Source organism: Diorhabda sublineata, chromosome 3, assembly GCF_026230105.1.
Source record: "Diorhabda sublineata isolate icDioSubl1.1 chromosome 3, icDioSubl1.1, whole genome shotgun sequence".
NCBI lineage: Eukaryota > Metazoa > Arthropoda > Insecta > Coleoptera > Chrysomelidae > Diorhabda > Diorhabda sublineata.
The window spans coordinates 27,064,997-27,082,888 of record NC_079476.1 but is presented as its reverse complement, the minus strand read 5'-3'; the positions used below and the strand labels follow the sequence as shown (position 1 = coordinate 27,082,888).

Sequence of the window (17,892 nt, the reverse complement as noted above, 5' to 3'; positions counted from 1 at the left end):
AATTCATGTTTAATACAAATATTTCTAATTTGTTATTTAGATGCAATATGCAAAATTCAAGGCCATAGACTTAATATAGAATATAGAGAGAGCGAGGTATGAAAGTTTGTTTATGTGTACTAGAACCGCTGATAGAAAGAGAACGAACATCGTTGTACCATTCTTTATCTTTCTAAATTCTGATTCTGATTGGATCGCCAAAGTAATGAGTGGTGGGGACGGCGAAGGAGGAGAATAATAGGTTTGATTTTATTGGCGAATGGACCGTAACAGAGAATGGTAAACCGATGCTTTTTCTCTTTCTTCTAATAGTACAATTTCTTATATATAGTGTCGTAAAATAATAATGAACAAAATGGAGGTTATACGTTATCTACGGCTGACCTTTTTAATAAAACAATCTGACAAAACACAGTTTCATCTTGTTTATTATTGTACCCGAAAGTCCAAACGGTTGTTTGGACTTTCGACGACATTTTAACTAAATTTGCAACGAGATGTTGGACATCGAGTAAGAATTTACGACTATTAAACTTATTCCACCATGTAGGGTAGTAGATTTAGTTCTTGTTAACACTTTCAAGTTTAAGGAAAGTACGTTGCTACTTTGTTTTGGGGTTGTGGAAATACTTTTTACGTACAATGTGTGGGATTGGCTCCTCGCTGCGGGGGAAGCCATACCCACTAAAACCGCACCTCTTTCTGACTCCAACTTTCTAAACTTTTGCTCAGGTTGTCTAATATATTATATCAGTATATTACTATTGAGTTCTGAGTTATGTAACTTAATTGACAAACTTTATCTCAAGATTATCTTTCATAATAAGTCATCAGGAGTTCCGAAACATCATGTTCAGTGAGTGCCTGTGTAAAAAAGAAATTCATTTCGTCGTGTTTTCTGTTGATATACTATGAGAAGTTTTAAATAAGTGCTCTGCACACTCTTGCCATTCAAGGATATGTCGAGCCGTAGTTTTACCAATAATTGCTTTCTCTATAAACTGGAGCTGTCTAGAGAATGGTTGGGTAGGCATCTGAACACAGAATTTGTCTTCTGTTCGCGTTTAGTCGTACTACATTTGGTACCAATAACTTTTGATGTATTCTAGATGCGAAATTTTTAGTTTTTTGTCCAGACATACTTCCAGATACTTTAGCCTTATTCCTGTTTTCTTCTTTGAAATCAATTGAGTCTAGTCGTCTTTCTAATGTCAGTAGAATCGATTATTTTTTTTTCTGGAGCTAGCTTTAGTTTTGTTGTGTTTATCCAGAATTGTGATTTTTATAATAAGTTGACCCATGAATCACAATATAAACAACAGAATTCACTTTAAAGCAATTTGTATTTAATTTGTAACAAATAAAAAACAACATTTTCTAAAAGGTTTGCTTGAAATTTTACATTCAAAACGGAAATTCATTAATATTATTTGAGTTTTATTATGCCTACATACATTAATTGCTCACACCGGAGTTTGTTTACAGTCATGTTATCGAAGAGAGGGATTTAGACCAAATCTTTTAGTCTACATGGTCGAGTATTCTTGAGTTGACCATCGCTTGTGTGTGACTTGTGCAAAGGTTATTTAAACACGTAATTAACCAGTATTTTTTATTCGAAATCTTAATACAAAAAAAGTGGGATTGAAAAGATGTGAGTATTTTTTTATAGTTACCAAAAAATTTCACAGCTTTCGGATTTTTATTTATTCACTTTTGATATTCCATTATTTGTGTATTACATAATGATTAACAAGGGGGCAAATCTATACAGTGGGTTTAAAAAGTAACCCTTAAATTACATTTTAATATGTTTTTCTTGATAAATAGTCTTTTTTTTACGTTTCTTTTGAAAGAAAATTAGTTACCTAAAAACAGGTTAAAATTGACGATTCGACCTATTTTAGTCAAAATATTGATAAACAATAAATTTGATTTTTTTTAAACTATCATGTGGGGGTGAATTTTTTGATTCGCCGAGCTAATTTTAAATTAATTCAATATAATAGGAAATTTAGAGTTCCTTAAACAATATATTTTTCTCAATTTCTAGTTATTTTTCTTACACACGGCCCCAATTTCGATATAAACATCTATAGAATTTAGTTTCGTAAATTCAAGAAAATATTTTTTTTATTACAATTTCGAGATTTATAACAAATTTTAGTATAACATTATATGACTACTAGTTTTCAGTTGAACAAATTGTACGGTCCTGAATTATTAGAAAACCAATTAAAAAATTGTCAGTACAAACCTGACCCTAACCTTCATTATTTTTGCGAAAAATATGAATGAATTTTCATTTCCAAAAATATAAAAAGCTTCTGGTGTTGTACGAGCTGAGTTATTCTTTTCCAAATTTATTTTTTGAATTATTGACTCGAATACGAGGTCTGGCTATAAAATAACGAGACTGAGTGCTATAAATTGATGCAAGAGTCCTATGAGGACAATGCTCTAACTCATACGCGTGTTTTTGAGTGGTGTAAACGCTTTAGTGAGTTCTGAAGATGACCAGCGCCTAGATCGACTTGTGACTATTTCATCTCCGGAAACAGTGACCAAAATCAACCAAATTGTACGGAAAAATCATCGAATGAGCATCCGAATGATTACCGAGACTGTAAACGTCGATAAAGAAACGGTTAAAAAACAGACAAAAGTCTGTACGAAGCTGGTACCAAAAAATCTGACTCCTGTCCAAAAGCTAATTAGAAAGATTAGAAAAAGATCTGCTTTGAAAGGGACCCGATTTAAGTCGAAGGAAGCGGTAAAGCAAAAGCTCCTGAAGACCCTCACCAAAAAAGACTTCCAGCACAGTTTAGATCAATGCAAAAAACGTATGGAAAGGTGTGTGGCGAGGGGAGGAGAGTATATTGAAGGGGAGCTTTCGAATGTAGAATAATTTTTATAATAAAACCTTTTTTCGTAACCAGTCCCGTTATTTAATAGTCAAACCTCGTATGTGATATAGTTATATTGAAATTCACCGTATATTCTAAAAATATATAAAAAACACTTTTAATAAAAACAAAGTTGAGCATAATTGAAAGCTGTAGATGACTAAAGGAATTAAAATTAATAAGAATAAAGTTCAAGATCAACTTCAACAAAGCATGTACAATAATTTTTCCATTTTCTGAAAATCTACGAAGCATATTTTTCAGGTATAAAATCATTGTTGGCATAATTTTTAAATTTACCTTGGTTTCCTCTTCTATTTTATTACCCATATATGAAAAAAATAATTTGGAAGGTAAGTAAATTTTTTTCATTTTATTCTCTTTCCCATCCATTTTTGTAAATTAATTTGTAAAAAAATTAGAAAGTCTAATTACGTGTCGCTTTGCAAATCTGAGTATCTACATTTGATTGATAAATCATCAACCTCCCTCATCGCTCGCAATTTAGAGCGACTTGCGAAGTTTATAACGGACCGTGTGCACAAGAAATCAGTGCACTTGTATTGATAAATTGGTGATCTCGGGGTATACTTGGGAACCGAGCTCCAAATGTACGAGTAATATTTAAAAAATGGACGAATCTGTACTTGTGGAAGATTAGAAGCTGTTGCGGGATAAGATAATTCGACCACGTGACATATAACACCCAAATTTAACACCAAGTTTATTAATCACGAATGTAAATAAACTTTTACAGATTGTGATTTCAGATCAATGAACTAACAATTTTTGATTGATACTTTTATTGAATCGAACAATAAAAATCTTTTCTACGTACTGATAAATGAATGCATTAACGATTTCATAATTAACTCACGTTCTAACTTGACTCATAATATTCTTCTTCTCTATTTGGTCAAAGGAAATGGCATCGATTGAGAATTAATCAGAAACATATAACCATCGTATTCCTGTGATACATGTATGTGTTCCAAATTATGTACTTCAAAATTATTTTTTTAGGAAAATATGGCGCAAACCAAACTTACGATTTTATCGTAATCGGTTCAGGACCTTCTGGTGCAGTAATCGCAAATAGGTTATCAGAAGTACCAGAATGGAACGTATTATTAATAGAAGCCGGTACCGTCCCTAGCGTCCTTACAGATATCCCTGCGATATGCGGTAGTTGGCAATTTACAGGGTATGATTGGGGATATTGGACACAACCACAACATCAATTTTGTAAAGGTAAATTGTATAGTAATAAGCCTCAAAAATTGATCAAATGTTATAAATTTTGACTCCTTCGCATGTTTTGACGCCAGGGATTTAAGATTCAAAGTCGAAAATTGTGTAATTTTAGTAAAAAGCTCAAAAATTGATCAAATGTTATAAATTTTGACTCCTTTACATGTTTTGACCCCAAGGTTTTAAGATCCAAAGTCGAAAATATGTGAAATTTCAATAATAAGCTTCAAAAATTGATCAAATGTTATAAATTTTGACTCCTCCACATGCTTTGATCCCAAGGTTTTAAGATTCAAAGTCGAAAATTGTTTAATTTCAATAATAAGCATCAAAAATTGATCTAATGTTATAAATTTTGACACCTTCACATGTTTTGACCCCAATGTTTTGAAAATCAAAGTCGAAAATTGTGAAATTTTAGTAAGAAGCTCAAAAAATTAGATTAACAGTTCATTAGCTGTATCATTGATTTCCAGGTGCTTTTTCTTTGATTTAGGTATCATGTACGAGACAGAAACGTGAGTTTCACGTCCTGAAAGTCTAATCCTTATTCCTAATTTGTTGTACCCTCCTCGACAATATTCCGACTGCACTCATTGAGCACCCTGTAATAAAATTCTATACAACGCAGATGGTTTGTAGTACCAGGAGTTGAAATTTTCCCAAATCTGGTATGTCCAGGTCCCGGTCCCGATTTACATTTTCTCTTTTCATCGAAATGGGGCTTAAAGTTGTCAGCATTCAAGAAATGTTTTCCTCGTCAAGTTCAGGATGATTTTGGTACACAATTATTGGAAATACCTTTGAAACAGGTAGAAAAATCATGCTGCTCCTAGGTCCTGTAGCTTACAAAGGTGGTGAATCAACTTACCACCCTTGAGTGGTGGTATTATACCTCAAATTGTAAAGGATGGACATTAGCTTAATGTAGACTTCGATCTCGATTAGTAGTTTGGTAGTTTACACGAAGAATGACTTCCAAGTTAACATCGGCAAAATAATAATGTGGTAAAAGTGAAATTTTCATACCCTACCTATCCCACGTCCATCCCTAGACAGAGACGCCTAGACGCCATGGCCATTTCAAACATTTAAAGCCTGGTCAACATGAGAACCACGTAGCTCTGTAGAAATTATGTAATAATTGCAGGTTGTATCAAAAATTCCCTCAAATATGGACACGGGAAAGTACTGGGAGGTACCAGCATAATCAATTTCATGATACATGTACGAGGTAATCGCAGGGATTACGACAGATGGGCTAAATTAGGGAATCCTGGATGGTCATACAAGGAAGTTCTTCCTTATTTCCTCAAATCAGAAGACGCAAGAATAGAAAAAGCAGATAAAGGATATCACAATAAAGGAGGATATTTGACGGTTAGCGATATATCATTCAGAAGCCAGTTGATTGAAGATATGGTCCAGAGTGCTATAGAGGCCGGATATCAATACGTCGATTATAACGGCAAAGAACAAATAGGAGTGAGTAAAAGATCATTTCGAAAACTCGAAAAATTAAATCAGATTTTTAGTTTATTTATAAAAACTTTAGGTTTCCTATGTTCAATCTCAAACACGCGATGGAAAACGTTGTAGCGCGGAAAAAGCTTTCCTTAGACCCATAGCGAATAGAAAAAACCTAAAAATTCTTTTGAAAAGTAGAGTAGTTAAAATTCTCATTGATCCAAATACGAAACAAGCTTATGGTGTTAAATTTGCCAGAAACAAAAAGTACTACTACGCTTTCGCTAATAAAGAAGTAATTTTAAGTGCTGGTGGACTAAATTCACCTCAATTGTTGATGTTATCGGGTATTGGACCTGAGGATCACTTAAGAGAGCTTGGTAAGTCGAAAAATTCATAAAATTTGCTAAATAGTAGAATTAACATCAATCTTTTGATTGGGAGATATCGTTAAACACATTATCTGTATCAACTGCTATTTCTAAACATTTCTAATTGGTTATATATCTTTATTATGAGAAAGTTATTTAAAATTAACAGGTAAAACAATATTGATAATGTAAAAAAACGACATTATAAACATTCAAAATGTCTAAGTATTGATCTATAACTCAATTCGTGCGGATTGATAAGAGATGACGTAACTTGTATAATATAACATCATTCCAATATTTCGAACCTGCATTGGAAACCTACTGTTTTTGTACGTCTTTCCAGTATATGTCATTCATTTGAAACGTTAACAACATTTTTTTTCACTCAAATATGTCAAAAAACTGTTTTTAGGGAGAGTTCTTCTCCATTACTTTAATATGAAGAAAAATGCAGCCGTAAGTCGTCGTATTTTGGTAGAAGTTTATGGTGAACACGCTGTAGCTGAGCGAATGTGCTAAAAGTGGTTTGCACGATTTAAAAGTGGTGATTTTGGCTTGGAAGATGGTTAACATCCTGGGCAGCCAAAAAAGTTTGAAGATGAAGAACTGGAAGCATTACTCGATATGAAGATTGTTGCCAAACACAAGAAAAACTCGCTGCATCTTTGGGTGTAACTCAAGCAGCCATTTCAAAACGTTTAAAAGCAGATGGATACATTCAAAAGCAAGGAAATTGAGTTCCACATGAACTCAAGTCGAGAGACGTCGAAAGGCGGTCTTGCATGCCCGAAATGCTACTGGAACGCCACATTTTTGCATCGGATTGTTACTGGTAATGAAAAATGGATCCATTACGACAACCCCGAGCGCAAAAAATCATATGTCAAATCCAGTCAACCAGCCAATTCAACGCAAAGTCGAATATCCATGGCGCGAAGGTAATGGTGGGATCAGAAGGATGTACTGTATTATGAGCTGCTAAATCCGGATGAAATCATAATTGGAGAACGCTACCCAACCCACTTAATCCGTTTGAAGAGATCAGTAACCGAAAAACGCCCAGACACGAGGCAATAATTTTCCATCATAACAACGCTCGGACGCACGTTGCCATTCCGGTTAAGAACTATTTGGAAAACAGTGGAAAGTTTTACCTCATCCGCCTTATAGCCCAGACCTTGTCCCTTATGACTACCATTTGTTCCTGTCGAGAAAGAACGCTCTCACTAGAACAGTTCACATCAGAGCAAGATATCAAAAATTGGTTTGATTCATTCTTGGCTACCAAGCCGGCGCAGGATGGGATCCTTAAATTGCTAGAAAGATAAGAAAAGGTCATAGCTTCAGATGGGCAATACTTTGAATAATACTATTGTATTAAATAAACGTGCAAATTTTGAAAAAAAAACCGAACGAATGAAGTTACTGACCTAACTAGATTTAACTTATGAGATTCTGCCTACAATTAAATTTATATTAAGTATAATCGTTCTAGATGTGAAATGATAGATTCATGATTCATTTTTGTCACCATTAACTCCAAATATTGCTCAGAATCATCAATTTCTTGTTATTTTTTGTCGGTTGCGAGCTAGCGCGGCATCCATTATGAACAGAACTTTCGATTACGCCGCACGATATGTCCAACACGTTTCTATGATATATTCAGATTTCCTGCTATCTCAAACAGTTTCTTTTCACAGTTACTCGAAATTATTTTGTGAACATTTTCGATATCGTAGTGAGAAAGAGCCTTTTTGAGGCATCCTACTTAAACTGTATGTGTCAAAATAATCATTTTTATGAGTTAGCTCACGTTGCAAATGGCATAAAATGTGATCACCTACCATGTGCACATCTCCGAGATCTCGTCCAGAACCAAATATGCAGCTCACGACGTGGATGTTAGTACCTTGAGCTTCAAGTCGAGGACCTAATTTTCTTCTAGTACACCACAACATCAATCTCAAACCTAACCTAGTCAATAACTGTCATCACTAAGCCCCTAAAAGCTAACTCGTTGAAACGGTGGATCAGATCTGATGTACTTTGAGTGATGATTAGAAACAATTTTCAAATTAGTTGCTTAAATCAAAATGGTATAATTTTTGAACTAAAAGTAGGATAGATATTAATATTATAGACGTGTTTTTTGAAGGTGAGAGTTAACTGAATGTCGTATGGATTTAATACTAGTAGCGCCATCTATATGTTAAACTACGAACTACGAAATTTTAACTTTGATTGGTAGGTGTATTGATTTGATTTTTCAGATATACCTTTATTAGCGAATTTACCTGTAGGTAAAAAAATGTACGATCACGCAACCTTCATGGGACTATCTTTCGAAATAAACGAAAATATATCTCTAGATCAGATAGCAATAATAAGAAACGTCACTACTCTAATTGATTTCGTCGAAGGTAGTAAAGGACCTTATACCAGCATAGGTGAGTGTTTTATAAAAAATTCTACGTCCTTTATTAATATTTTAATTAATTTAATTAATTTAGGAGGCGTTGAAGGTTTGATTTATCTACAAACGAAAGAGTCAACGGATCCTGATCCGCTTTACCCCGATATGGAATTAATACTTCTAGGAGGAAACTTAGGGTCTGATAGAGGCCAAACTTTCAGAGAAATGTTTAACATACCTCGCAGTACTTATGATAAAGTTTGGAAACCGTACGAAAATAAAGGATGGTATCAGGTAATTTATTCAACTTCAACAATCGATTATTTGATACAAAAAGATAAAAATTTTAGATAATGCCGATGTTATTACATCCTAAATCGGTAGGTTCGTTAAGATTGTCTTCAAAAAATCCATTCCGTTGGCCCAAAATATACGCTAATTTCTTCACAGATACAGAAAATAAAGATATTAAAACTTTCATAGCCGCCATAAGAGAAATTCAAAGACTTAGTAGAACTAATGTTATGAAAAAATTAGGAGCTAAGTTAATACGAACGCCAATACCTGGTAAGTAGTACTGAACACACTACACCAACACTCACAATTACACTGTCTGAAGGTAAGCCAGTTCCACCTTCAGTCTCTGAAGACGATAACTTGGTTACACAAAACGCACGTCAGACAACTTAATCGTTAGTGTTGGTGTAGTTTAAACAGTGTGTTCAGTATGAATATCATCAACGGTTTCAGGGATTCCAGCTTAGTAGAATCGTTTGTTTTAATTAATATTTTTTTAGGTTGTGAAGGTGAAATATTCGACAGTGATGATTATTGGGAATGTGCACTTCGATCTCTAACTAGTTCTTTGTGGCATCAAATATCTACTTGCAAAATGGGTCCTAAACAAGATCCCGAAGCTGTGGTAGATAATGAAGGAAAAGTACATGGTATCCGAAATCTCAGAGTGGCTGATACCAGCATCATACCGATCACTTTGAGTGCTCATACTGCAGCTCCTTCTTATATGATTGGAGAGAGAATATCTGACTTTATAAAAGAAAAATGGAACAAGTTTTGAATTATTTATGATAATTAAGTGTCATATTTTCGAATAGCGAATTCTGAGTTGAGGATTTTCGATAGTTTTTTTCAAAAATTTCATTTATTTAAAGTCGTAGCGATTCTATAAGTATCAGTTTTCTTTCGGACCGAAGGTAATGTTTATGAGCTTCGGAAAAGATTTATTTTGGTAAAATTTGTTCAAAATTTTTTCAATTTAAATTCATAATGTAGTCAGATTATTAATTAAAAATAATGTATTTTTGACTTGTAAGTCAGAGGAGATTTGGAAAACACTTAGTAGTCTAAAATAAAAAGTTTTACCCAAGTTAAAAGGACGTAGATTATAAAAAACTATCAACCTCGTAATATTATTATTTGTGATAAACCAAAGCAAGATAGTTTTCTAGTATTTTTTATAAAAAAAATTTATACAAATAAAAAAAATGAAACCAATCGCTACCTTTTTTTTAAAAAAAACTATGGAACGGTTTGGAAAATAGAAATAGAATGAAATCTATTAGAAAAAAAGAAGAAAATTACAAAAATATTGTTGCTAATAGAAAATTCTACAATTTTTGTGTATTCACTTTCCCACATAATCTCAAAATTTATGTAAAAAAATAAAATCAAACACACATACAATTTTTATCAGTTTAACAATTTTTTTTCCATTTTCTGAGAAAATTCATCATAGTATTGTTAATTTTTCCATACTATCAAAAAGTAAAGTTTTCAATAAACTAAAAGCCCAACGATTTTTAAAAAAAAACGATATTTGGACGTAAAAATTCAAGATTGAAAATTAGTCAAAATAAGGTAAAAATAATATATTACATTACAAGGGAGGAAAGTCGAATTTTTGATCCTGCGCATCATGATTCCCGAGGTAAAACTTTCGGCACGTGTAGTATTTATGATTTTTCTCCATACCCGGTCGAAAGTTCGTTATTAATTTCACTTTTTTTAAATTTAAATGTTAATAAGCATGTTTTTGACACCTGCCTAAGAAAATTCTAGGCATAAAAAACGATAACAAATATAGCGACTTGATATTTTAAACAAGCAATACCAAAAAATTACTCGTTATAACATAACTTGTACTGAAATTCTAAAATTCGACAAGCGTGCACCGGAATCCGTTTGATGTTTGTTTTTTTCTATCAGTTTCTATAAAAAACGGTTTATTTATTTATTTGTTTCGTTACTTTATTTTTCTAGAATTCTCAACAACTTCGTTTGGATATATAAACGGGTTGGTTTAGCGCAGCTCAGTTCAGTTTATACTAAATAGTCGTAGTGTAAAGAACGAATTAGTAAAGTAATCGAAAACTTCAAATAAATTATTGAAGTTAGTGTATATCGATGTTGGTGACGAACAGTCAAAACAACAAGAAGTGGCGCCGACAATAGGATTTCTGTGTTGACATATTTTATTTTTATTATCGAACAATCACTACCTATATGATAAAAACTATATTCCAATAAAAACTTACTCGTCGAAATCTACGAAGCCGAAGTTTACGTGTCCGGTGTCATGTTTAAAGTACGCCAATCGACCTGTCGACCCTTCTGACCTCCCTTCGACGAAATTATGGACCTCGGGGACTTCGAGGGCAGCAACACTTGGATCGCCACTTGAATTATTCACTGTTCTCGTCGTACAAGTCCCGCTCCTTCCCCTGTCAATCTTCCTACACGAAATAAATTCAAGGAGAACTTTTCGTCGTTTTACATATAGGGTTGATCTTTGGTTTGATTATGGTCGATACGGTGTTTTAAATAACATAACATTGATTATTCCTACTTACTATTAAGTCTATTTTATTATTTCCACTTACTCTAAGTTTTTCTGGTACCATTTTTGAAGATCTGCCGCGTTTAGATTCAACATTTTTCACAAACAAACTAGTTTAATCTAGTTTGTTGCTATAAATAACAATCAACCTTTTATTTATTCGAAATTATTTTATAGCCAAGTAAATTGAAACAAGAATTTTGGTACTAAAAGTTATTTATTCGTAATACAATTTTTCTAAATATTATCATTTTTTTACATATATAAATTGTAGCATTCCATAAATTATTATAAGAAAATGTAATATTGCGTTATTGCCAAATGTAAACATAGAATTATTTTGAAATTTATAAAATTTCGTAAGTAAATCAAAATCATTTTACCAGTCTATCGAAACCAGCCCAAATAAAATTGTAAAGAATAATAGACGGGAGTGTCCTTCAATAGTTTGTAAAACCGATTTTCATTATTTAGTAATCACTAAAAGTTGATTAGAAATTTTATCTTCAATTTTATAACTTTTTATTGTTGATACTCTCGAGAGTTTCAATTTCTATAGCAATGAAAACATCAGAACGTGAATAAATTGATTCAAATAGCTCAAATTTAATCAAAATTCACACTAGTTGCATTGAAACTTGGTTCAATACTATTTTAGTAAATGATGGTTTATTTTCTAGCGCGACAAAAAGAAAAATTTAGCTTTGAAGCAACGTCATGTTTAACTTGAAAAGTTCGCTGCAATCCGTGCAATTCTAGGTTAGAAGATGCTTTTTTGCGACTTTATAGCACTAATCACTAAACTATTCACTAAATTATCCACTTAGTCTTAATTAATCACTAAATTATATCATTTATTTGAATTCATCGTTTACTTTTAAATCTCGATTTGTTCACGACGACATTCAATTATTCACTGACTATTACGGCTGTAACAGACCCGCTTATACACGCTTTAATCAAATACAGAATGTTCCTGACCTCTAATTTGACGTAAATAAAAAAGTAATTGTTTCAATAAAAATTACTACAACATACTGTAAATAAGGTATAAAAACAATGTGAAGAAATTAATTGACGGCGTACATAAAAAAACATAAAGTGAAATTGCCCGCTACATCCGCCAAATTTTAGATAATAGAACAGGACGGACTTCACGATCTACGTCATAGGATGAGATCGTAGCAGTAGTCATTAAGATCAAGAAATGTTATGGTTCATTTAGATGTGACATATAGAGGCATTCTTGGGCTTTAGTTCAATACGAATACATTCAAAATGGCTGTCAAAAAGATTTGTTAGTATTGGATACCGCTCAAAAAAAGTTCGTGTCGATTGGTACAAAGAAATGCTGAAAAAATTCAATTCCGGTGCATGTTTAAGTGCGTGACAGGCGACGAATCATGGATCTGAAGACTATATGTGTCTTTCAAGACGAGCCAAATTTGGTGAAACCACTCGTAGAAGACGAATCCTTCTCCTAGTTCGAACAAATGCGTTTTTGAACAATCAGAACGTCAAATTAATGGGTTAACCGTCGTACATTCGTCGTCGTACATACAAAATAAATTGCGGAGTCAACGTTTTTCTACACCTCAAGAAGCGGTTGATTGAACCATCTTGATGAAGAATATTTTGAAAAACAATGTTTTTGTTTATCTATATCAAAACTTAAGGAGCAACCCTCGTAAGTATATATTGTCAAAAATTTTTAATTGTATTAGATTTTGTGAAACTTTTGAATTTGCTCTTCGAGTACATCACGGACGCGTTATTTTGGTGAAAAATTTCTTAAGATGGTCAAGTTACTGGAAATTTTAAATCTGTTCAGATCATTTTTGAAAATTGAAATATAAAAGTTTGATAATAACGTAAAATGCTTGGTGATTTATATTTTTCTTTGTAATCTAAGTTTCAGTAAAGCGATAAACTTTCTACAGGGTGAGTTTTTATTTAAATTATACAACACGTAAAATTATGTACCACGAGTCGACACTGCATAAACTGTAAGAAATATCTAGTCAAATTAGAAAAATACGGAAAAGGAAATAAGTAAAAATTTAAATGAATGAAACAAATTATAATTTATAAACAACAGATACATACAAATTCAATAGAAATGTCATATTTCATTCAACTAAGTTAAAAATTTAAATGACTAGAAAATGACAATGAAAACAAAAATTATGTACATACAGTTTTCAAAAACGTAATGTCAAAAGTTTTAATTTTTTCTTACGCAATTTGATGTTGACAGTTTTGTAATTACATGAAAACCAATGCTGCTTTGGATTTATTTACTAAACAAGGAAACAGTTTAACTTTCAATCGACCAGCGAGTTTTAAGAGTCTTTTGCGGAGGCCCAAAAGTGAAAAATTACTCTCTAAAAGAGGTTTTCGGATCTAAAAATATCGATCACATACGATACAACGGCAACGTTGTAGAAAAAGATATTAAAACGAAGCTTCAGACTGTTGTATCTGCCTCATGATAACACGTGCTCGTCGAGTAGACGCATTTTCATAATGATACAAGTTCATTCTTCACTCAATGTAGAAGATGTGTCGGAGATTATAAAAAACGGGCTTTGTTGCCGACGCGCCGCGTTTTGAACGACCGGTATCTGTAACAACCAAATCCTCCACGCAGATTATAATTTTGCGAGTGGTACCTCGAATGATCCGCAGTTCCAGCATTCCAAAATGTGGTCATAAGAAGCTGCCTCTGAGTTAAACGGTACGGTTAATCGACATAAACCAGTGGGTACTGGAACGACCAGAATCCACACGACGAGGATTCGTTGAAGATCATGTGACCCGCCTCTTAGTTGAGAAACATTGCCGTTGATAAAAATGGGCACAAATTTGGACAATGTTTTCACCACCACTGCATCAACACTCAAAATTACTCTGTCTGACGCGCATTTCGGTAAGTTATCGACTCCAGAGACTAGAGGTGAACTGGTTTACCTTGCAGGTCAGTGCCTTCGTTATATTCGACTTTGAAAATGTATTTTTCCCATGCACAAATCCTAGTTTGATTTCCTATTCAGAGTTTCTCGAGGCTCTTCCGAATCGAATGGCATTTTGTTGCATCTTGATCCTTCTTACTGTTTTGACCTTTTTGGACTTGGTGCTTCAGTTTTTGCTATAGCATTGCAATTAAAAAAATAAGTTTTCTATTCAAGTATTCGAAAAATGTACATAATTTTTGGATGTAGATTGAACTGAAGTATTAATCTATACAATAAATTTATTTTGGATTAATAACTATAATGTCCTATGGCACTAATATGAGTATTAATTCAAAAGAAAACACTCTTACAGTTAATATTTATTTACGTAATTAGTCTAAAGAAACGATCAACGGGATACCATACAAAAAAATCGGATATTTTGACGAAGGAGAATGTAGAAAGATTTATAAAAGAGACTGAAAACGAAATTTACAAAAATACAACTTAATTTACTATAATTTTGATATGATTTATTATTAAATAATCTGTCTTTAGGTCAATACGATAATAGGAATCGCGGGAGCGCGCAGAACGGCTGAACTAGAGTTCCTACGAGAATTCCAGGATACAAAACACTTTACAAAAATACAACTTAATTTACGATAATTTTGATATGATTTATTATTAAATAATCTGTCTTTAGGTCAATACGATAATAGGTATCGCGGGAGCGCGCAGAACGGCTGAACTGGAGTTCCTACGAGAATTCCAGGATACAGAACATACGTTATTTACGGAATTTATGCTGAAAATATTGCTCAGTACTTGGATCTACAAGTTGTTTAAGACACTCGTCACTGCGTCTCGTGGTAGACTTTGGAGCAGAGAAAGGAAATCCAGCAGTTTAGCCGAAGGTTCATTGGAAAATGAGGAAAGAAAACATTTTGAAACAAGCCCCCTGGCAAAAATACTCAAGCTAGAATATTAAATACTAAAAATATAATCTTTTCAAGTAAGTATTTTCAGTTTGAAGAAAATTTACATCATACAACGATGTGGAAATGTGAAAATAATATAAAAACACTCAAAATGACGTTCGTTTTGTTTAAATTTTTCAGTCACTTGTCCCTTTAGGTCCCAGTTGTAAGGCTTCTTCTACTATTTCTTGATTGACGAAGCCTGTACTGCGCCTATTTGATAACCTATTTTTCGATCTTCTTTTTCTTTGCGTTTCACTCCTATCTACACTGAAAAAGAAACAGAAAACACAATTTTTTCAATCTCTAAATCTCGTCTCGGTACTTTTCAACAGTTACCAAAACCATTGTTTGTGGTAGCAAATTTTTTAGTCCCTGCGTTAAGGTCAACTAAATCCAGTTTGATATTGACATCTGAGATATGACATTATTCAGAAGGTTATCGGTTTCTATACATTATAGATTAAACTGTGACGTGATGATAATTATTTCGATTTATAAATGGAACAGATAAGGAACGAAAACATCAGTCTAGGTTTGGAAAATATACGCGTCAATAGATTGAATGATTTATCACAACGCTTAGTCATTATTTGATTTCCTAAGGCCACGAAAATGTTGAAAGTGATATTACATCCTTAGAAAACGACTGCGCACATATTTCTGGATTTGACGATACCGATTTGTCACCAATCTGACTTTAAAATGGTCAAAACACCGATGGATATTCAGTTATTTTATAATTTACCATAAAACTACTTTTTCGTAAGATTCATTCCTTGAAATCTTTAAAAAAAAAACATTAAAAATCTGTCGTTGATAATTACTTACTTGGAATTGTTTCTTAATTTTACTGCAGGATGATCGGCAGGATTATAATTATCAGGAACTCCGTATTGCGTTCGACATGGTGCTACATTATCCGTTTTTTCATTAATGAAACTATTTAAGAAAAAAAAAAGAATATCACATTAACTAATTCATTCCTCGATATTTGCGTAATGAAATTATGTATTGAAAAAACTATTTTTTGTCGCCTAAATTCATATAGATACGAGGATGATACCAGAAGTATCTGACCCAACGCAAATTTTGAAACCTCCATACACTTTTCCCGGCGATGTTTAATAAGTTCGATATCCTTTTTATAATAAGAATCGTAAAGCTCCTGAAAATAGACGATATCACTTCTTCACCGAACCATTTTTGCAAGTATGGGGACAGAAAATAATCAGAGGAGTCTTAATCTGGTGATTAGGGTATGCAACGAATGAAACAACACTTTTTTCTTAGCCAAATGCGACCGTTTTTGCTTCGCTCAAACGTTGCAATAAGTTCGCATACTGTCATTGATAGTTTTTCCTTTTTTCAAAATATTCTATGCAAAATAATCCAAAAAACCTAAACCATGACCTTGCCTTGCACACGGAATGGTTTATGTCTTCTTTGGAGTGGATTATCCTTTTTCAACCCATGGTTTTGACTGTTTTTTTGTCTCTGGTATAAAATAATAGACCCAAGTTTCATCTATGGTTATGAAGAGGCTTTATTTCAGTCAAACACTCGATGGAAACATCTTCACTACACTGTTTTTATTATGTACTGCACTTTTTGGAATGTCCATTCTATCGACTAGATCGCGCACTTTCAGTCAACGATCATCGTGGATTTTCTTCAACATTTCTAGAGTCTTCACTATTGATGGCTGCCAAATGAATACTAAACAACTACCGTTATCTCTAGGTGATGCTAGATACTTCTGTGACCACCCTCGTAGACGACGTTAGCAGTTCAATGAATCGTTATACTGAAGATTGAGTTTCAAATTTGATTTTTAAACATTTGATTTCATTACATCGACATGGCAACATGTTAAAGCGATTTATCAAATTTTTGCTAAATATTATTTTCGTCAGGTCAAAAACTCAATTATCAAACATGATATTGACACGAAATTCATTCGACGATATTCATGAATTAATAACGAAATTACTGTTATCACCATTGTTGAAATAAATCATTTGAATGTTGTCATGAAGTTAATAATTCCTTCATTATTACACGTTTATTTTAGCGAAGGGATTTTCTATGATTCTAATTAATTAATAAATAAATTAACTAATGCAATCTTGATAAGTTTGTTATGTATAAATGTTGATGAAAAAAAATATTTATATTACATTCTCGCAAAATGATTTTAATAACATCATATTGTTAATTTCTTCATTATCTTTAACTCCCTTTTTGATTTGTAATCAACCCAGTAACGTCGACGAGAATAACTTAGAAATCACACATGTCCGAATCAGGTGAATATGCTGTATAGTGTGTGATTTATTTTTCTATTTCTATAATTAAACTGACTATATTCTATACAGTATTTAATCTTTCAATTCTTCATTTAATCATCTCACTGATCTACTGATTTCGGTGATTTATTATCATAAAACTTCGACATTTTTATCCACTTGACAAAAAGAAAAAAAATCATAATCGATTCTTCAAAATCACCTGATTTTGATTCTTGTATCGTAAACAAAAGACTTAGGGGTAAATAAAGTTATTTCGAAAGCATTTAAATGAAATATTACTAGTGAAAAACGAAAAATTTGTTTGCTCTAAAGCTAATTTTAACATTTATTTATATAAATATCAAAACCTGCTGCTTTAAATGATGATCTTAATCT

At 32.7% G+C, this 17,892-nt stretch overlaps 1 protein-coding gene across 1 annotated transcript; it reads left to right on the top strand.

Annotated features, from left to right (window-relative positions):
• The first annotated feature begins 1,538 nt into the window (after positions 1–1,538).
• On the top strand, positions 1,539–10,049 carry LOC130441478 (glucose dehydrogenase [FAD, quinone]-like). Its single transcript, XM_056775183.1, has 9 exons — positions 1,539–1,654; positions 3,171–3,259; positions 3,930–4,157; positions 5,308–5,642; positions 5,713–6,004; positions 8,272–8,448; positions 8,512–8,708; positions 8,765–8,981; positions 9,212–10,049. Coding segments are annotated over exons 1-9 (1,818 nt in total). The 5' UTR covers positions 1,539–1,652; the 3' UTR covers positions 9,493–10,049.
• Positions 10,050–17,892: the final 7,843 nt, after the last annotated feature.

Bases quoted from the DNA above. Each gene is read 5' to 3' on its own strand.
- LOC130441478 (XM_056775183.1), top strand. The intron at 3,260-3,929 runs GTAAGTAAATTT...TTATTTTTTTAG, and splicing joins TGAAAAAAATAATTTGGAAG to GAAAATATGGCGCAAACCAA. The intron at 8,709-8,764 runs GTAATTTATTCA...TAAAAATTTTAG, and splicing joins AAAATAAAGGATGGTATCAG to ATAATGCCGATGTTATTACA.